This window comes from Puma concolor, chromosome E3 (genome assembly GCF_028749965.1).
Source record: "Puma concolor isolate L17-30 chromosome E3, mPumCon1.1.hap2, whole genome shotgun sequence".
NCBI classification, from domain to species: domain Eukaryota; kingdom Metazoa; phylum Chordata; class Mammalia; order Carnivora; family Felidae; genus Puma; species Puma concolor.
In genome coordinates, this window is record NC_141682.1 from 4,782,388 (window position 1) to 4,804,515 (window position 22,128).

Here is a 22,128-nt window from a genome sequence, read left to right on the forward strand (position 1 = left end):
CGTAGGTGAGGGGCAGCGAGAGGGGGACAGAGGATCCAAAGCAGGCACTGCGCTGACAGCAGAGAGCCCAATGCCCAATGTGGGGCTTGAACTCACGAATCATGTGATTGTGACCTGAGCTGAAGTCAGACACCTAAGTGACTGGGCCACCATGGTGCCCCTGCCTTCAATTTAACATATAGCTGAGTAGCTGCAACAGAGACCACATGACTTATAAGGCAAAAATAGTGACTTGCTGGCTCTTAAAAGTTTGCTGAGCTCTGGTTTAGATTGTTCAGTTAGATGAATCTCATGAGCTTCAAGATTGTATTTTCATTACCATGCAATTAAAAATATTTTCTAATTTTCATTGTGACTTTTTCTTTGAACCATAAATTGTTCTGAAGTGTATTCTTGTTTTCCACGTACAGGGATTTTCTAATTATATTTCTGTAATTGATTTACAACTTAATTCCAGCATGGTTAGAGAACATAATCTATATGATTTCAATCCTCTGACTCTGTTTGGTGGCTCAAAATATGGTCAATTTCGGTAAATACATTGGGTGCAGTACCATCTATCTATTATGTCAAACTTGTTGATTATGTTCTTCCATGTTCTATATTCATACAAATGTTTGCGTATGCCTGCATCAGTTGGTGAAAAATACATTTAAAATCTCCCACTCTGATTGTGGATTTATCCATTTCTTCTTTTAGTTCTATCAATTTTTGCTTTTGACACCATGTTACTGAGTGTATAGAGGTTAGAAATGTTTTATCTTTCCAGTGCAATAACCCTTTTATCATCATGAACTCTATCTTAATATTAATACTTTGGGCTAAAATGTCTATTTTACCTGATAACACAGACATACCAGCTCTTTTTTTGTGCTATGATTTGCATAACCCATCTTTTTCATTCTTGTACTTTTAACCTTTATTTTACCTTCATTTTTAAGCCCATTTCCACTGCATATAGAATTCTAGGTACATACTACTCTGCAACTAAAAAGGATTTAATTACTGATACGTGCAACGTGGATGAATCTCAAACCACTCTGTTGGGCAGAAAAATTCAGGCATAAAGGTTCACACTGTCCAGTTCCATTTATATGAAGCAGATCAGCGGTCTCCTTAGGCCAGGAGTGGGGTGAGGACTGACCACAGATGGGGCATAAAGGAACCTTTGTGGTAGGACAGAAATGGGTGGTCTATGGGTACATTCATTTTTCAAAGCTCACTGAACTACACAATTAAAATGTGTGCATTTATTTAAGTAAATTATACTTCAATAAAGATGATTTAAAAATTAAAAAAAAAAACTTACAGGGGTTGGCACAATAAAAATTATGGTGAAAACACCACAGCTAATAAAAACAAAACAACGCTGCACGCCTAAAAAAATATCCTCATGCTGGGTGCAAAATACATAAACCTTGTCTCACAGAAAAAAATGCTTCCAAAGTCAGTAATTTCCTCAAAGGAATTAGATGTTCTGAAATTCCGTTCAAGTATATTTAAAACCCAGTTAAAACACTACTACAACATTAATTTGATATACATGTGGAAAAATTTTAGAAATGATCACATATACAAATTATAGCTAAGATTTAAAGCTTTCTCAATCACAGTGAATTATGGTTACACTCGCTACCAAATTAGAATAAACTATTAATAATAAAATTCTAAAAAAATTAGTACTTCTTTTGCATTCATAATGTGCCTAGTTTAAGCATGTTAATTTATTTTTCTCAATATATTTGCTTAATAAAATCTGTTCAACTTCTAATGTTGTCTGAAAGCCAAATGTATATAATTTACACTCTACTGGGAAAAAAATAATCTTCATAAGCACAAACATTAATAGGAAAAAAACAGCAACAAAAAATGGTATAATTTCTTCCATGGAATCTATACTTGTAAAATATACTTTTTCCCTACTCATCAGCATGAATTTTTTCCTTTCAGCCAAAGTGTAAATGTGAAGTAGGATTTGACAGAAAATTGCATATACATTTAGGAATGTTACATAAATACAGGCTCCTTTCCCTTTAAGAATCAATGAACTTGCCCAAATTTTAAATACTGTAAAATGAATACATGTTCTAAAATTCCCTGTAAGGGGGTGCCTGGGTAGCTCAATTGGTTAAGCGTCCAATTCTTGATCTCAGCTCAGGTCATGATCTCACAGTTTGTGGGTTTGAGCCCTGTGCTAATAGCGTAGAATCTGCTTGGGATTCTCATTCTCTCTCTCTCTTTCGCTCTCTCTCCCCCTCCCTCCCTCCCCGTCCTTTCCCTGGTGTCTCTTTCTCTCTCTCAAAAATAAACATTTAAAAATAAAATAAAATTCCCTGTAAGGCAACCAGAATCTCCTGGCAAAAAATTAAATTAAGCACCATATGAGGGGGCAAAAATGCTCCAGCATCACTTTACAGCATCACCTGTATGCTAGAGCATACAGGCCTGGAGGAGCCCTCCTTTGAAGACCCCATTTCTTCAAAAACAGAACTGCCACTGTTCCTATATTCCCACTTCACTTCCTAAGATCCAATGACTGCACATTCACAGCTCTTTTTGGCTTGCTCATTAATAGCTTACGAATCCAGTTGTGAGGAAACATTTTTAAACTTCATTCATGCCAGCAGGTATTACCATTTGACACAAAGTTTTAGACCGATGAGTCCATTACATCAGATGTTCTGATGTCTAAAAATGAAATGTCACTGGGTTCTACGAGGTGCAAAATAGGTTCATTCCAAAGACTATGTAACTGTAACATAAAAGGAGAAAGCGATGATGAAAGGAAGAAAGTGAGAACACTTACCTTGTCCCCGGTGGCAGTGAAAGTTGTTCAAGTGAATTACCTCTTCATTGTTGTTTCCCTCTGCCATTTTCAAATGCAGACATATACATACGTACTTGCTAATATCTGAACATGGTGACTATTCAAAAGGGTCTGAAAAAGAAAAAAAAGAATACTAAGAATGAGGGATTATCGAAACTCTTCCCACATATTTGGTCAAGGTAGCATTCTAAGCTTATGGTGAAAACACCACTAAAGAAAATAATAAAAGAATGCATAACAAAAAAGCTAATGGTGGGGGAAAAGAATAATTAAAAAATAACTAATTATTGCATAAGAAATATAAGAGAGGAATAAAGGATTAAAGAACAGATGGAACAAATAAAGAATAAAAAAAATACACTTAAAAACTCCATTATAGCAACCTATAGAATGAGAGGAAATATTTCCAACTCATAATATCTGGTAAGGGGTTCAAACACAAAAATATACAAAGAACTCCCACAACTCAATAGCCAAAACCAAGTAATCCAATTTTAAAATGGGCAAAGGACCTAAATAGACATTTTTCCAGTAAGATATTCAAATGGCCAACAGGTACATGAAAAGGTGCTCAGTATCACTAATCACCAGGGAAATGCAAATCAAAACCACAAGCTATCATCTGAACCCTGTTAGAATGGCTATCATCATGGCCTGAGATGAAACCAAGAGTCAGACACTTAACTGACTGTGCCATCCTGGTGCCCCCACCAGAGAAATTAAGAATGAAAGGCAAGCCAACAGGAGAAAAAATCTGCAATACACATAACAAAGGGCTCCTATGCAACAAATATGAAGAATGCTTACATGCTGATTGAAAAACAAACCAGACAACTTAAAGGAAAAATGAGCTAAAAGATTTGAACTCCCAATGTTGAGTACCTTGAGGAAACCCAAAAGGCCAGTAAACAAATGAAAAAGTGCCCAATATTATGAGACATCAGAGTAATGTAAACTGAAACCACAAAGGAATTCTGACAAGATGGCAGCACCACAGCTTTTGAACTAAGCTTTTATTTTCATCTAAAAACAAAAAATTCCAGGGCGCCTGAGTGGCTCAGTCGGCTGAGCGTCCAACTTCAGCTCAGGTCATCATCTCATGGTTCATGAGTTCGAGCCCCACATTGGGCTCGCTGCTGTCAGAGTGAAGCCTGCTTCAGGTCCTCTGTACCCCCCACCCTCCACCCCACCCCACCCCACCAGCGCTCTCTCTCTCAAAAATAAACATTAAAAAAAGAATTACAAAAATTCCAAGTTAGAAAAAAAAAAAAGCTAAGAATAACTTAAACCCCAAAATATGAGCCCGTGAGGACAAATCACCAAGAGCCACATGATCTTTGAAGTACCATTTGTGCCTCAGAAAACAACGGAATCATTCAGACGTGAGGATAAGCCCCAGACAACCAACAGGTATCCACTGAAAAGCACACAGGCTAATCTGAGAAAGCTGTGAAGACCAGGAAGGGGTTTGCTCAGCTCAAAAGTGGGTGAATGCAAGGGATGCATGTTAAGGTCTGGGAGGAGTGAAGCAGCCTAGGACCCAGAAAGTTTCAAACCTGATCTAGCAGGGCTCCCTTACAAGATGAAAAGCTGGGAAGAGTGACATTGAGTAAAAAGAGACAACAGAAAGAAAGGAGAGAAGGCAGGTCTACATGAGAACAGAGGACAAAGCCAGGAAATCTCAAAAAGCAAGGTATCGTATTTTGAACACTGCATGAAAAAGGAGTTCGGTGAAGCTAGAAAAGCTATCCCAAACTACTCTCCTGGAAGTCCAAGAAAACCAATTTCATTACAAATGAGCAAAGAAGAGAGCTGATGTCAGAGCTCATATAAAGTTCTAAGAAAAACAAGAAGCAAAACAACATCCCTATAATTAATGAATACATGCCAGGAAGAGGAGACAACCTAAAGGACACTTAAAAAGTACATAAGCCATAAAACAACATAAATCAGAACTAAAAAAACTCAAATGGAACGACAGCTCTCAGGAAAGAATTAGAAATAAAAGGAAAAAAAGCTTTAGGAGTGAACACAAAATTAGAAGGAACACAAGTGTGAATGAACACAACACATACTGCTTAGAAGAACTAAAAGGTGAAAAGAGGAAAGTTTTAAATAGAAAAATAAAGAGACAAAGGAACAAATAAATAATCAAGGCCAAGACTGTGTAACATAACAAACAGCAGCTCTTGAATAACTCAAAAGGGAAGAGAATACTAAAAACTGAAATGTAAAAAAAAAATTTTCCAAACGTGAAAATGTTGAGGGGCGCCCGGGTGGCTCAGTCAGATGAACATCCAACTCAGGTCATGATCTCACAGTTCATGTTATCGAGCCCTGTGTCAGGCTCTGCCCTTACTGTACACAGCCTGTTTGGGATGCTCTCTGTGCCCCTCCCCTGCTTGTTTACATTCTCTCTTTCTCGCTCTCCAAATAATTAAACTTTAAAAAAAAAGTTAAAAGACCACATTTTGAAACAACCCCGTATATACCTAAAACAAAAAACCCCTCACCCAAAATGACAACCATCAAGACACATTCTAGTGAAATTACAGGACTTTAAAGAAAAGAGGTCTCTTTAGGACCTGGGCTTGAGACATATAGAAGAATGAAAATTAGATTAATAATAGACGTTGACAGTGATGCTTTATGCCATTAGAAAAATGGAGTCAAATTCTTTTTTTAAAAAATGGGAGCCAGAGAACACCTGGGTGGCTCAGCCGGTTGAGCATCCAACTCTTGATTTCAGCTCAGGTCATGATCCCAGAGTTGTGGGAGTGAGTCCTGCGTCGGGTTCCACGCTAAGTGTGGAGCTTGCTTGGAATTCTCTCTCTCCCACTCTGCTCCTTCCCCTCTCAGTCTCTCTCAAAAAAAATTTTTTTTTAAATGGGAGCCAGATATTTTCTATCCAGCAAAAATAATTTCAAAGAAAAGGGGCACAAATATATCAACATATAAGAACCTATGGAATACTGATTGCTTCTACAGGTCCTTCCTGAGGAATTGACAGAAAAATAAACTTCAGGCAACCAAAATGACTAAAGACACCACCACGAAGACTGGTAGTGAACATTAAATGTGTAATTACTTGTAGCACAAAGATTAAATGCTAACTAAAATCTAACAATACAGTACAATTATAAAAACTATGGGGAGGGGAAGCATATGCAAAATTTTAAAGGAATGTAATCATATTGGTTGTGATGTTCTGAGACTTTCATTCTGATAGCTGTGTGCATATAAGATAAAAAAACTAGTAGGAGTTATGGAGTATTCTAGTTCTATTAATCCCTATGTCCTTGAGAATCAAGATTCTCCATGTGGAAAAAAGAAATTTTACTTATAGAGAAGTAAAACCCTAATAGTCTTAAACTTAAGTTATAAATACTAGTGTGAACGAAAATATTTTAGTTCTGCACACACAAAAAAAGAAAGGCCTGAAAACAACAATTTACTTGTAGCAATCAGTATCTGTAGTGCCTAGATCATGGTCTTGATTTAAAAGTTTATTTATTTGTGGGGGTGGGGGGGAGAGGGAGAGAGAGTGAGTGAGAGAGAGGGAGAATCCCAAGCGGACTCCACACCATCAGCGCACAGCCCGATGTGGGGCTCAAATTCACAAACCGTGAGATCATAACCTGAGCTGAAACCAAGAGTCAGATGCTTAATCAACTAAGCCACCCAGGCGCCCCTAAGTTATGGTCTTGAAATACTATTTCCCACCAAAAGAAACCAGGGATTTTGGGGAGAAATTACTAATTCCATATCTGAAGCAAGAAATGTACAAAATGAGCCTACAACATCTTGTCCCATCACATATCACGGAAACTATCAAAAACTACCTATCAAAGACTGGGTCCTGTCAGAATGACTCAAAGAAAAAAAAAGTTCTGAAGAGGTGCCCATTGGCCAAACATAGAACATTCTGAGCACCAATAAACATAATAATATGACATGACTCTCTGAAGAAAATATATACAAGTGTTCGTAATGATTAAAAATTTTTTTAATGTTTATTTATTTTTGAGAGAGAGAGAGAGAATGCAGGTGGGTTGGGGCAGAGAGAGAGGGAGACACAGAATCAGAAGCAGGCTCCAGACTCTGAGCTATCAGCACAGAACCCGACACGGGGCTCAAACCCACGAGCCATGAGATCATGACCTGAGCCGAAGTCGGACACTCAACTGACCGAGCCACCCAGGTGCCCCAATAATTTTTTTTTAACAGGTCATTTTCAAAGTATGATATCAACCGATACATTATCTTTAAAATTGGTAAAATCAAGGCACAGATTCAGGTATTTTCTTGTCTTTCCTATATAAACTATAAATCACTGGATAACCAAATAGAGGGTAAGAAAATGGTTTCTTTATAAAAGTATTCCAATATCAATTAAAAAATTCAATTAAGATACGATCATTTTGTAATCCTTAATGAATTACTGGATCTAGACCTTGCAAATCACTGGCTGTTAACATCACAGAGACAAGACAAAAGCGCATTCTGAGAAAAGAACACACTAGCTACAGCCTTGTGAGAGATTGAACCAGAGTTTGGTGAAGGATCTGGACTCAGCCACATTTTTAGAATAGAAGCTCCAGGAAAAAAATGAAATTCTGAATTGCACCCTAAGTATGCAATCCAGACCATGTATTCTCAATGGGAGTGCTTTTGCAAGAGTGTGAAAAGATCTTAAGGTGTTACAATGGCTTGTGACTCTTCAAAATTCAGTTTCACCCAGCAAAATCTTATTCCTTAGTAATTAATGGGGAGGGTTAGGGGGAAAAATTGTCTAAAAAGGCTCTCTCTATAGGGGAATGATAATTTCTTAGAAGTCTGATGAACACATATTTAGGCTCTGTGAAACTACGGGTCAAACAGTTCAGGTTCAACAACAACTACGTTATAAGGAAAAAAGAAAAGGAATGGAAGAAGAACCTTAGATTTAAAACATACATCAAATCTTTATTTTTTTAATCTTTTTTTTTAAGTTTATTTATTTTTGACACAGAGAGAGAGAGAGAGAGAGAGAGAGAGTGTGTGTGTGTGTGTGTGTGTGTGTGTGTGTGTGTGAGAGAGAGAGAGAGAGCATGAGCTAGGGAGGGGAAGAGGGAGAGGCAAACACAGAATCAGAAGCAGGCTCCAGGCTGTCAGGACAGAGCCTGATGCGGGGCTTGAACTCACAAGCCGTGAGACCATGACCTGGGCCGAAGTCGGACACTTAACCGACTGAGCCACCCAGGTGTCCCATATGCATCAAATTTTTAAAATGAGTTTATAATACCTAGGGATGTACTCTTGGATGATAAAACCATAGAGAAATACAAGAAAATGACTATAAAAGTCAGACTAATAATTTTAGGGGGAAGGAATGAGTTATGATCAGGACAGGATATGTGGGAGGGTGCTGGGGGTGGTCTACTTTTTAAACTGGGTGGTGAGTACAAGCATCTTATAATTCATTACGCCATACATTTGTTTTACGTGGTTCTAAGTATGGTGTTTTAGGGGCACCTGGGTGGCTCAGTCGGTTGAGCGTCCGACTTCGGCTGTCATGATCTCACAGCTCGTGAGTTTAAGCCCCGTGTTGGGCTCTGTGCTGACAGCTCGGAGCCTGGAGCCTGGAGCCTGCTTAGGATTCTGTGTCTCCCTCTCTCTCTGCCCCCTAACCCACTCACATCCTGTTTCTGCCTCTCTCAAAAATAAACATAAAAAAAATTCATTTAAATATGGGTGTTTCATTTTGAAGGGTAAGAAAACCCTCACAAGATATTATATACCCACAGAATTGCTAAGGGGCACCTGGGTGGCTCAGTTGGTTAAATGTCTGACTTCAGCTCAGGTCATGATCTCATGGTTCGAGAGTTTGAGCCCCGCACTGGGCTCTGCATTGACAGTGAGGAGCCTGCTTAGGATTCTCTCACCCTCTCTCTCTGCCCCTCCCCTGCTCACTCACTCAAAATAAATAAAAAATAAACTTAAAGAAAAAAAATATGATAAAGTCTGATACTTTATCATAAATTGTAGTGGAAGATGATATGCTCTGACCCAACAGCCCACCACTAGCAATCTAGATTATAGAACTTTTGCTTATATGCACCAGGTCTATGTATAAGAATGTTCACAGCAGTATTTTTCTTTTTTTTTTAACGTTTATTTATTTTTGAGACAGAGCATGAACGGGGGAGGGTCAGAGAGAGGGAGACACAGAATCTGAAACAGGCTCCAGGCTCTGAGCTGTCAGCACAGAGCCCGACACGGGGCTCGAACTCATGGACCACGAAATCATGACCTGAGTCGAAGTCAGCCACTTAACCGACTGAGCCACCCAGGCACCCCGGCAGTATTTTTCTAAGAGCCAAAACCTAAAAAGGACTCACATCAACGAAGGAATGGACAGATATCCAGTGCTATGTTCACACAATTAAAAACAATACAAAAAAAAAAAAAAAACCCCAAACCATTGTGAAGTCACACACACAACATGGATGGACCCCAAGACATAAAGGTTGAGTGAAGGAATCCAGACATAAGAAAGTATGTATTGAATGATTTCATTTAGATAAAGTTTAGTTTAGGCACAGGCCCAAGCTCAGTCTGGGGTGAAACTTCTTTGTGTGTACTGTATTTCACAATAGAAAAGTTAGGCAAACAAAAGCCATTATAAGAAAAAAAAAAAAAAGAAGTGGTTGCCTCTGTGAAACAGTAGGTGGGGCGTCATGAGGGGAGAACTACTTTTAAATCTTCCTGCACTTTGATTTTTGAGCCATTTTCTTGCTTTAATTTGATGAAAGTTAGGAAAATGAAAATAATTAAGAACGAAAGGAGGACAATTCTAACTGCCATGGGGCCCTTTTAGTCCCAAGATCCTATCTATAACCCACCCACTCAATGTTTTTCCTTCTAAGAAAATCTCAATTTTCTTTGCCTTCCTGGGAGAAACCACGTGCTTTAGAGAAAGTAGGTCCCCAGACCCTGGCTTCTCATTAAATGATGTCTACAAAGACTTAAAAGTCAAATTAACATTAGAATTTTTCCAACTTAGAGAATACTAAGTTGTGTATCAAGACTTTTTAAGTCTTACAACAGAATTCTCTGGTTATCTATACCTGGACAAAGGTAACTCAATTTTTAAAAATGACAAATCTCACTTGAAATAATAATTAGGACGTCATTTACAAAGAGCACAGGAGAAAGGTAAGAACTCTGATGTCAAATTTGAACTGCATCTATTCAAGAACTTTACTTTTCTTCCAAATACAATTTTTTAAAAGTATTCTGAACACTTAATTCTACTAGTCAAGTTTCTTGTTTCACCACAAAATTCCTTCAATTTTACGACAGAAATCCAACAGAAATGTGATTCATTTTACATCTACCTAATTTAGTTAAAACGTCAAACTTGTGGTTGAACAGATTACTCGTGGTGCTTTAAGAGCAAGATTCTGCACAAATGAGTGGTACATAAAAAGACCCCAAGTTGCAGTGAGAAAAGGAGTCTGACGATAGAACTCCTCCTCCTGACTAGCTTCTCTGCAAAGGTCATGTCCTCTCATTCAGGCTTCAGATTAAACTACCTAAGCATGAATGCCGGTTTCACCATTTAGTCAATCAGTGACTGCATAAATTGCTTAATTTCTTGGACCTAGTTCATTTGTGAAATGAGAATAGTGGTTTTAAGATGAACTGCATTAAATATATGAAGTGTTTAGCACGGTACCTGGCACACAGCAAGTGTCACATTATGACTGTTATTTCCTATAATGAAAATAGCTATTCTTACCTTGTAAGGCTGTGGTGGAAGATGAAATCAGAGGCCATTTGTAAATGGTAAATGCCAACAAAACAAGAATTTTGTTATCCCAAGTACACAGATGTATAGTGTTTATTAATTAGTCGGTGATACATACAAACGTTGGGGGAGGGAAGGGCTTTATTTTCCTTTTCCAGGTTACTTTTTACTAGTTTTATTAGAACTATTCACAGTTAAACTTTTACTTCTTTCTGTAAGAAACTTCATTTTTTCTGTGGAAGTACGTTCTTGATCAAACAGCTGAAGAAAATGGTTAAATAAATGTAGAATCCAGAAATTGGAAATGCTACCTGAGAGTATTTTATCTTGCCTCTTCCTCGTATTGTAAAAATTTTCATATGTACGTTTATGACTATACTCTATAGTCAATAAGGCAGTTGATGCTTCCAAGCCAGAACCACAAATTAGCATATATTTCATCACTTCATTATTCCGTGGAGAATCGTATGTAGTACTACTATACTGTAAAAACTTAACAAAATTAGATGACAATTCTGTTTTCTCTTCTGCCTCCTACAACTATTTTTCAAATCCCCTTCTTTTCCTTGGGTGGATGTATCAACATATGAAAAAGTCCACATCTGAATCATGTTCTCCACATGTCCTTGACTATCTTATTCATAGCTGTATTTCCTGCAGCTCACACAGTGGCTGAATGAATGAGCAGCTCCAAAAACATCGTCCTCTGTCAAGAGTCCGGAGCTGTTCAACAGAGCCATACAGAACCAGAGTCTGATTAAGAGACCACGATCAGTTCATCAGGATTTTCTTCAACTATAAATAATCTTCTTCTCATTCTTCTATTCATGTTACATCTCCATTTTTCCTTCTACAGGTTCCTAATACTGCATGGTCCTAGGGGTTTGTAGTGTTACCACTTTCCAGAGTAATCTCCATCAATGTGTCGGTCACTTCCGCAACACTGATTTTGGGGTAATAAAAGATGTTTCCCACTTAACGAGTTAAACTCTTTGGCCACTCCAGAGAAAGGTGGGCAAAGCCGAGCCAGGCATAATCTGGGAGAAGCTGACATGCCCATGTCATACCGCTCCACAGCACCTCTTCCCAGAATGGTTTCTCAAGTGTCTATAAGTGATTATTGCTCTTCATTCACATTCTAGCTTCTCATCTTAACCATTATTTGGATATCTATTTATTGTAAGTCTGTACTAACAGTTAATCAGCATTAAATCAACGAAACAAAAAGTTAGTGAGGTTATTACTAAGTATTAAGTTTTAGGCAGTTATACTTTTTTGCTTTCTTATACGTTCTGACTTTTCTAGACGATAAAGAGTTCAGCAAGTATTTATTATGTTGTTCCCACATGGTATAAAAAAGTTGTTATGCATCACAGGAAAACACGACACGGATCTTGCCTCAAAAAACTTGGGGGAGTCCAGACAGTGAGAGAAACTACGCACACAATTAAGTACACTACAAATTAGCACAACAGAATGAAGTATTTGTGCAATAAAGACACTATCCCAGTTGGGAGAGGGCAGATAGTTAGGGAAGCTTAGCCAAGATAGCTGTATTTAAGCCAAACTGAATGCTGTGCTAGTTCCAAACTTTGCTTTTAAGATAACTTTTTTTTTTAATGTTTATTTATTTTAAGAGAGAAAAAGGGAGAGCAAACGTGTGTGCTCGCAAGCAGGGGAGGGGCAGAGAGAGGAAGAGAGAATCCCAAGCAGGCTCCCCGCTGTCAGCACAGAGCCCAGTGCAGGGCTGGATCTCAGGAACCACAAGACCATGACCTGGGCCAAAATTCAGAGCTGGACGCTTAACCAACTGACACCCCCACCCCCCACCCAGGTGCTCCTAAGAGAACAGCCACTTCCACCCAGGGCTCCTGGAGCCCAGAAACACCATTAAGAATTCTGACTACCCTGCTGGAGAGATCACACGGAAAGCCCTAACTTCACGTGGAGAGAGAAAATGTGGCTGAGCCCAGCCTCCCAGTAGTCCCTGACAAGGCATGGGAGTGAAAAAGCATTTTGGAAGTAGAACCTCCAACCCTACCACCTCTACTAGCAACATGTGCATCAGAAAAAAACAGCCCAGGTTAGCCCTTCCCTATCTCCTGACTCACAAAATTGCCAACAAATAAAACTGTATTAAGTTACTAGGTCTGGGGGTGGTTTGTTATGCATCTATGGATAACTGAAGCCCGGCTCAAATTTTATTTTCTAACCAATGGAAAGCAATGCACAAAGTTGTACTTTAGGAAAATCAACCTCACTGCAATATGTAAGACTGTACAAATATCTGGTAGCAGGAAACCCAGAAAACAAGAGGCAGTGAAGTATGAACTAGAGGTAACAGTAAGCAGGACGAGGAAAAAAATACGATACCAACCACAGTTAGATTCTAGAGGACTTTTGTATGTAAACAGCCATCGGGAAAGAGGAAGAAAGGAGTCAAAGTTGACCTAGATGTTGGGTGACTGGAGGATGGTGATACTATTAAAAACAAGGAAGGTAGTAAGTTCAGAATAAGAAAACACAATGTGCACAAATTTTAACATGTAGACAAAATGGCTCAGTCAGGTGAGCATCCGACATTTGATTTCAGCTCAGGTTACGATCCCAGCGTCATGGGACCAAGACTTGTGTTGGGCTGCAAGTGAGCATGGAACCCTCTTGAAATTGTCCGTGTCCCTCTCCCCTGCTTACCTGCGTTCTCCCTTAAAACAAAACAAACCAAACCCTCTTGTTAGTCTTTCTACAATAGGAAACGTTTTAAACCAAAAATTAAACTCAACGATCTTCCGTGGGTGCACTAAACAGTTTAACATATTAACCTTAAAATTTTCCTCAAATGTCAACTGAAAATTGGTTCAGAAATTAGATTAAGCAAGCACATCCTCATCCACAAGAGGGAAAAAAAAAATCAATGTTTTCAATGATTTTTTTACAGTTCAATCCTCCATGAACTCATGAATGCAGTGCCCCTGCTACCCCACAATGCCTCCAGGTTCTACCCTCTGATGTATTTTCCTATACCACTAAGGGTTTTTTCGTTTTCGTTTTTTTTTTAAATCACAAAATCTCATCATGGTAGAACCAAAATCTCATGGCCTGTGAAATGGTGTCTCGCATGATCCTTGCTGACCTAGCTAACCTCACCTGACACCTCTCCCCCATTCACCATTCTGCAGGGACAATGGTTCAGTCCTTTGAACATGCCATGCTTCTTCCTCCTCTGGTTGACTGATGACTTTTCACTGCCTCCCGGACCAAATTAACTCCATTCATCCTTCAGTTTCTCATTTTAAATGACTTCCTCAGATAAACCTTTCCTGACCATCCCCAATGACAACATATCTCACCCCTTCAAAGTGGCTGCCACAATAACCTACCCTTACTTGGGAAGCTATGGTAAATCGCTATCTCCTCTGCTACCATCAGTTCCGAGATTGTAGGACCCTGCAGCTTATTCATTCCATAGCTACAGGACATAGCACGCCGCCTGGCACAAAGCAAATACTCCAGAAGACCTTTTTGAAAAAACATCATTTACAGACATAGCAGAATTATTAGAAATACGAACTATGGAACCAAAATGAGTTCGAGTCCCAGCTCTGACCCAGTTCTGTGACTCAAGAAGTTATTTTTCAGCACCTCATTTTCTTCCTTTTTAAACTAAGGACAATAACAGAACCCCCATCGTTGAAGATTAAGAGAGTTTTTAAAGAAAATGCTTAAAACGGTGTCTAGCACATGGTTAGCATCATGTTTTGTCTCACTGACAATGAAGATAAAATAACATCGCCAGGCAGGAGAATTAGTCCTGAGGTCTGCAAATATCTCAACACAGTCTAGAATATAGTGAACGCTCGTTAAATAGTAGCTATCGGAGTTGGTAAACACAGGCTCACTCAACTACCTTATTTCATAAACTTGCAGTCTCCTTGACTCGTATCTCAACTTCCTTTACCAGATTCCTCCATAGGGGCTGGAAGGCTTCTTTCACTTGCTGCCGCTAGGCTCTATTTAAGAGTTAAGGTGATCCAAAATCTGGTCCCAGGCTCCCTAGCTGTTTCCTCCAGTTCACGCCACTCCCTGCCCCCAGCCCCAATAAATTACCTATAATAATAAACGGAACAAAGCAAGGTTGTTTCTTTGCGGTCTTCAGGCAAGCGTGCAAGACTGAGGTCGGTCCTAAAATCTTCCCTGTCCTCTCCCAGCTCCCAGCAGGGTACAAAAATCTTCTCTTTGCATTAGCAGAGTGCCTAGGACAAGCTGTACCCAGGAACTTATCACATTGTATTGGAGTTATTTACAAGGCCCCCTGGCTGGTTTATATCGGACCCTGCCGGCGCTCAGGGAGCTCTCGCACGAGACTGGAGCGGCCCGAAGTTTCGAGACGAGCGTTCCACACAGCATTCAGCCACATCCCACGCGGGAACAGCGGTCTCGTTCACTGCGCGGCGCTCCAGGTACATTTGACGGGTTCGCGTTCCCCGCGCTGCAGAGGGTTTTGACGCACTTGGATGTCCCCGCAAGGGCTGGGTGGGAGTCGCCGGCTTTCTCGAGAAGAGAGCCCTCCTGAACCGAGTCGGGAGGATTTGGGACTGAGGCCCGGCGCCCCTAGGTCGGGGGCGCCGGAGTTCAAAGTCATAGGGCATCGCCGCCCGCGCGCTCCAGGCCGCGCTCGGCTCCACGGACGCCGCCTCCCGCGAGGTGCCGCCGGGGAAACTCGGTCTTTCGGCGCTTTCGCCTTCGCGCAGCAGGCCGGGGGCCGGCCCGCGAAACTTCCCGAAGTGGCGGGAGCGGGGGAGGGTCCGCCGGCCGCCTGCGCCTTTGTGGCTCCCGCCTCGCCGCCGGCCCCACTGCTCGCGTCCCTCGGCGGCGCCCCGCGCGGCCCCGGGCCCGCTCGCGTTGGGGCGGCCGCCGGGCCAGGCCCGCGCCCCCGACTCCTCGGCCCCGCCGCCCCTCACGGCCGAGGCCCCCGCCCCCGCCCCCACCCCGGGGCTTAATGGAGGCGCCGGGCGGAGACGCCACTCGCCTCACACGGCCTGCCGAGGAGCTGGACGCGCCCCGCGGCCGACACTTACTCGCCACTCAGCTCGCCGGCTCGCCAAGCGGGCTCGGCGGCCTCTGTCGCCACGGCTTTTAGTCACCGGGAGCGGCCGCCGACAGCTTCGTCGCCGCCGCCTCCGAGGCTGCCGCTGCACTCCTTCCGGCCCCGCCGCGGCTTCACCCCGCGCCTGCGCACAGCGCCCCCTCCCGACTAATGACAGGAAGAACCATAGAGGCACGCCGGGTGCTAGGGAGGAGGGACCTGGGGAGTAAGACCATAGAGAGGGACGCCTTTCCGCTCACCACCTAGTGAGTCTTGACTCCCCCACGGGGTGGGAGGATGAAGGAAACTGAGGTACCCTTCCCGCCACCCTAGGAAGTGTCGCCATCTCCCTAGAGATGAATAGGTCGGGGGTGGGGGTGGGGGTGGAGGTGGGCAGAAACAGGTGCCCGTGAAAATCCGCTGGATATGCATTTGTTTGCACCCCTTGTCTTTGGCAAGTCATTCATTCAATACGTATTTTCCGGAGAGGTTCCTGTCAGCCAGGCACTGTTCTAGGAATTGGGGATACAACGGTATGGAGGGTCCCTGTTCTCCTGAGGCTTATGTTTTAGCGGGTGGGTATATAGCTAGGGAACCCGCTAACTAGTAAACTAATGAACTAAAATACTGGTTCGGGCAGAAAGTGTTCAGGGAAAGAAAAAAAAAAAAACACGCATAGGAAAAATAAAGCAGCGAAAGGGATAGAGCGTGATGTGATGAGGATACCGGTGTGGTCAGGGAGTCTTCCGAAGAGGGGACATTTCAGCAGAATACGGAATGACATAAGGAGGTGAGAGCGATGGTGACCACCTGGAGGAAACACACTTCAAGCACAAGGGAGATGCCTGGCGTGTTAGAAAAACAGCGAGCCTGCAGTGCGGTGAGTGTGACGAGTGTGGTAGGGAATGGGGGTTGGCCAGGTGGTAGGGGGCCAAATCATAGGTCTTTTTTTTTTTAATCTGTATTTATTTATTTGGGGGGGGGGAGGGACAAAGAGAGGAGAGAGAGAATCCCAAGCAGGCTGCACACTGTCAACACAGAACCCCACATGGAGCTCCATCCCACCAACTGTGAGATCATGACCTGAACCCAAATCAAGAGCTGGATGCTTAACCGAATGAGCTACTCAGGTGCCCTCATAGAAAGTCTTGATAAGAAATTTGATTAAAAAGAATTTTTTTTAAGTCTATTTCGAGAGAGACAGCGTGAGCAGGGGAGGGGTAAAGAGAGAACAAGAATCCCAAGCAGGCTCCTGCCTGCCAGCACGTAGCCTGATGCGGGGCTGGAACTCAGGAACTGTAAGATCATGATCTGAGCTGAAACCAAGAGTTGGACGCTTAACCGACTGAGCCACCCAGGCGCCCCAGAATCTGGATTTTCTTCCAACTGTGATGGGAAGCCACTAGAGAATTGGGAATAGAGGTGTGGGCTAATTTTTCCGAGAACGTTTTCCAAAGATGACCTTGGTGGCTATTTGAACAACAGACTCTAGAGAGCTCAGAGTAGAAGCAGGAATGTGTTAGGAAGCGATTGTGGGAGTCAAAATAATTATTACGTGATGGTGACTTTAACTAGGATGGTCAGGAAGGAGGTGGTGAGAAATAATCACATTAGGGATTGATTTTTTTTTTTTTTTTTTTTAGCTAGAACAGAGACATTTGCAGGTGGATTGGATGTGAGGTGAGAGAGAAAGGAATCAAGGGTAACCACAAGGTTTTTGGCGTGTGCAACTGAGTAAATGGTGGTTCCACTCACAACTAGGGGGGGAAATTGGGAGGGACGGGTTTTGGTCGGCCTAGGAAGAAGTGAACGTGTTTTGGACGCATTAAATTGCCAGCTAGACCTTCAAATAGAGATATCAATAGGCAGTTGGATATATGAGTCTGAAGCTTCAGAAAGACAGGATAACTCAGGCTAGGGATTTACAATGGGGGGTCACTGAGATATGGATAATGTATAAAGCCATGGGACTGGCTATACTCATACCTAGAGAATGAGTAGATAGAGGAGAGAGGACGGAGCTCAGGGTCACTTCAACGTGTGCCATGTAGAGGAGGGTGCTGAGGAGGAAAGCCCGGTGAAGGAGAAGGAAAACCAGGAGCGTGTGATATCTCAGAGGCCATAGAGACAAAGTGTTCCAGGAAGTAGGAAAATTATCGGTGTTGACAGATGCTGCTCAGAGATGCAATACAATGGAGCTGAATCTCAGGGAAACCAGAAGGAGGGACATTGGCTGAGAGTGAGGCCGGGTACAAGAACTTGCAGTTTTGTAAAGGAGAGAGACAGGATGAGCTGAATGCTGTGGCCTTGCTGGCTCTGGAGTTCTGTGGTCAGAGATTTAAAGTGAAGCCAGGCAGCAAGGATATGGGGCTTTCTCCAGCCACCCACTTAGATGCAGGGGGAAGAAAGGAGCTGGAGACAGTGGGTCAATGAGAGGTATGCTTGACATTGAGATTTTGGAGATGATGCAGTTGTTGGTAATGATGAGCCAAGGGATCGCTGAAGCCCCATGACGAGGGTGCCTGAGGTAGAGAGGAGGCGTAGATCATCGAAGGGCAGGGATTAAGAAACAAAGGGCTGGGTGTAGATAGATTATATAAGAGGATATTAAATCGTCAAGAAAGATGTCAGAAACAGAGGTGGGGCGTGGAATAAGACAGTTCCTAAAATCTTCAATGAATGAGGAGGACTGACCAGCAGCCCAGCAGATAGTTGCCCAGGAAAGAGGGTGGTATGGTTTCACGGCACGTGCTTTGAAGATTCAGTTAATCGTCATTGTTGTTTTTGATTTGCTGGTCCTGCTCCATCTTCTCAAGATGTCACAGAGGAGCCCACACCTGCCCTGTCACTGAACCACAAAACAGCAGAGCAGGAAAGGGAACAGCCTTTAACAAACCTCAGACTTTTGAGCAGTATGGGAATATCACAATTTTTGCCTAAGTGACCTATTGCCTATAAGTAATATTTTGTTCTTTAGACGGATTCATTTTTCGTCAAAATATATTTTTTTAATTTTTTTATGTTTGTTTATTTTTTTTTCAACGTTTATTTATTTTTGGGACAGAGAGAGACAGAGCATGAACGGGCGAGGGGCAGAGAGAGAGGGAGACACAGAATCGGAAACAGGCTCCAGGCTCTGAGCCATCAGCCCAGAGCCCGACGCGGGGCTCGAACTCACGGACCGCGAGATCGTGACCTGGCTGAAGTCGGACGCTTAACCGACTGCGCCACGCAGGCGCCCCTATGTTTGTTTATTTTTGAGCAGCGCGCGCGCGCACACACACACACACACACACACACACACACACAGTGTGGATGGGGGAGGGGCAGACAGAGAGGGAGACACAGAATCCGAAGCAGGCTCCGGGCTGTCAGCACAGAGCCTGATGCATGGCTCAAACCCACAAACTGTGAGACATGACCTGAGCCAAAGTCAGATGCTCAACCAACCGAGACACTCGGGTGCCCCAAAATATATTTATTTTAAAAGGGAAAACTCATTTCCCTCTATAAATAGAAAACAAGTCTCACTCTCCATAAAGCAGAAAGTGACCATAAAAATAGGTTCCAGGAAATAAAACAATGTTACTGACTTCTTTTTTTTTCTTTTTTTTTAAAGTTTTTTATTTAATGTTTATTTATTTTTGGAGGAGAGAGAGAGAGAGACAGAGCGTGAGCAGGGGAGGAGGCACAGAATCCAAAGTAGGCTCCAGGCTCCGAGCTGTCGGCACAGAGCCTGACGTGGGGCTCGAAACGGGAGATCATGATCTGAGCCAAAGTCAGACCCTCAACCTACTGAGCCACCCAGGCACCCCTGTTACTGACTTCTTAAAAAGTTATAATTAGAGGAAACCAGCCAATAAACCAGCCAACCAATAAACTAATAAACCAACCAATAAAATACAAGTAAAAATGAAAATCAAGGATAGATTAATAGAACTGAAAGTAAGCTTCCTTAAGAGAAGGATGGCAACCTGATACATAACACCGTATGTTAACTAATTGGAATTAAAATAAAACTAAAAAAAAGAAATGAGGGGGGCCTGCATGGCTCAGTTGGTACAGCATGTGACTCTTGATCTTGGGGTTGTGAGTTCGAGCCCCACGTTGGGTAGTACTTACAAAAATAAAATAAAATAAATTTTAATTTAATTAAAAAAAAGAGAAGGATGGAATAGTTTGTGAGCAGTCAGAAGTATTAAGGGATTTTTGCTCCATATTTTTATTATAAGGAAAAATGTTCTATGTCAATAAGAGGAGTCACTTTTTTTTTCTTTTTTTGCTTTTAACGTTAACCAGCACCTCAAATCAGAAAGGGCAGAAGAGATCTGCCTGCAGACAAAACTATTGCCCAGAGCGATGCTTTGCTACTTTCCTAGGAAGAGTTTTCCCATCTATGGAAACTCGTCCCATGTGTATTGGCTATACTTCTGTGCAGTTATGGCGGAAGGTGTGCATCATAAGAACACTCTGAGCCTTCCAGAAAGCTGGGGTATAATTCATACACCTCTGTGAGTCATTGCAGCACTGCTTCCTGTATTTCATTTTCTGGTTACAATTAGTTTAATGTGCCTGCCACCTGTAAAATCATTTATAATCGTAGAGGACTGCCATTTCCACACTCTGTATATCATCCTCACTCCCAAGAGCTGTGAGTATTGCCATCAGTTTTATCTCGATGAAGCCGTGCTAGTCTGGCCATGGAGGAAATTATTCCTGAACTCGATCTGCTTTCAGAAGCAGTAATTTCCTGCTATTCTAGCGCATTGCTTTTTTTTTTTTAATCAGTGTTATTGCAGAATGATTTATATGCAATACAACGCGCGCACTGTAAGTGTACATTTCTGAGTTTTGACAGATTCATGCGCCCACGCATATAACCTCCGCTGCAATCAAGTTAGAGATCATTCCCATCACCCCCAAATATTTTCTGGTGCTCCTTCCTCAACCTGTAGTGGTTGATCCGCTACCTCCAGCCCTGGATGCTAGGCAACCACTTATCTGCTTTCTGTCACTTTAGATTAGAATTGCTTTTTCTGTAGTTTCAGATAAAGGAGATCATAAAGCATGCACTCTTGTGTCTGGTTTCTTCTGCTCAACATATGTTTATTCTCTCAGTTTTTATTGTGGTAAAATGCACACAACAAAATCTCAAATCTTAACCATCTTTAAGTGTATGCCTCAGTTGTATCAAATGTATTCATAATGGATGTTGTGCAAACATCATCACCATCCATCTCCATAACTGTTTTCATTTTGCAAAACTGAAATTCTATACCCATGGGACAATAGCTCCCCATTCCCCGCTCCCCCCCCAGCCCCTGACAACCACCTTTCTACTTTCTGTCCCTATGATTATCAGTGCTCTAAGTACTACGTGTAAGTGGAATCATACAGGATTTGTCTGTGGCTGGTTTTATGTCACTCAGCGGAACATTCTCGAGGTTCATCCATGTTGTAGCATGTGTCAGAATTTCCTTCCTTTTTAAGGCTGAGTAATATTCCATTGTGTGCCTTACCACATTTTGCTTATCCATTCATCTGTCAATGGACATTTGGGTTGCTTTCATTTTTAACCCTTGTGAATAATGCTGCTATGGACATGAGTATACAGCGATCTCTTTAAATTCTTCTGGATATATATCCAGAGTGGAATCACTGGCTCATAGGGTAATTCTGTTTTTTTTAATTTTTTTTTTTTTTTAAGAGAGAGAGAAAGAGCACAAATGGGGGAGAAGGGCAGAGGGAGAGAGAGAGAATCCCAAGCAGGCTGCATATCCAGCATGGAGCCTGACACAGGGTTCGATCTGACAATCCCGGGATCACGACCCAAGCTGAAATCAGGAGCCGGACACTCAACCGACTGAGCTACCCAGGCACCCCTGGTAATTCTATTTTTAATTTTCCGGTAAACATCATATTGTTATCCACTATTTGACATTTCCACCGACTGTGTACGATGGTTCCAATTTCTCCACATCTTTACCGATCTTTACTATTTTCTGTTTTTTGAAAATAGCTATCCTAATGAGTATGAAGTAATATTATAGTCCTGATTTACATTTCCCTGATGATTAATGATCTTTAGCATTTTTTCACGTGCTTATTCACAGTTGTATATTTTGTTTGGAGAAATGTCTATTCAATATTTTGGCCATTTTTATGTGGATTTGTTTCATTGCTGTTGAGTTTCAGAAGCTGTCTGTATATTGTGAATATTGATCCTTTATCAGATACATGATTCCCAAATCTATTCCCCCATTCTGTGGGTTGCCTTTTTAAAAAATTTTTTTTAATGTTTATTTATTTTTGAGAGACACAGAGACAGAATGCAAGTGGGTTAGGGGCAGAGAGAGAGGGAGACACAGAATCAGAAGCAGGCTCCAGGCTCTGAGCTGTAAGCACAGCTTGAACTCACAAGCT

General features: G+C 41.9%; 2 protein-coding genes across 6 annotated transcripts in view; one reads left to right on the forward strand and one right to left on the reverse strand.

The window, feature by feature from the left end:
* Nucleotides 1–15,856, reverse strand: part of RNF216 (ring finger protein 216) — a 143,856-nt gene extending 128,000 nt beyond the window's left edge. For 2 of the 3 annotated variants that reach the window (XM_086691841.1, XM_086691839.1), the window contains exons 1-2: nucleotides 15,698–15,856; nucleotides 2,807–2,938 (exon numbers count right to left, since the gene is read on the reverse strand). In XM_086691841.1, the coding sequence (XP_086547967.1) occupies nucleotides 2,807–2,873 (67 nt within the window). In that variant the 5' untranslated portion in view covers nucleotides 2,874–2,938; nucleotides 15,698–15,856. Of the gene's footprint in view, nucleotides 1–2,806; nucleotides 2,939–14,726; nucleotides 15,538–15,697 lie in introns of those variants that run through there. The other variant, XM_086691840.1, reaches the window with a different exon arrangement.
* A 251-nt stretch (nucleotides 15,857–16,107) lies between these two features.
* LOC112859967 (zinc finger protein 169-like) overlaps nucleotides 16,108–22,128 on the forward strand; it is a 67,744-nt gene continuing 61,723 nt past the window's right edge. The window contains exons 1-3 of one of the 3 annotated variants that reach the window (XM_086692261.1): nucleotides 16,108–16,585; nucleotides 17,349–17,385; nucleotides 21,413–21,590. The gene's annotated coding sequence lies outside the window, so the exon portion shown is untranslated. The remainder of the gene's footprint in view (nucleotides 16,586–17,348; nucleotides 17,386–21,412; nucleotides 21,591–22,128) is intronic. The other 2 variants (XM_086692262.1, XM_086692263.1) reach the window with 2 other exon arrangements.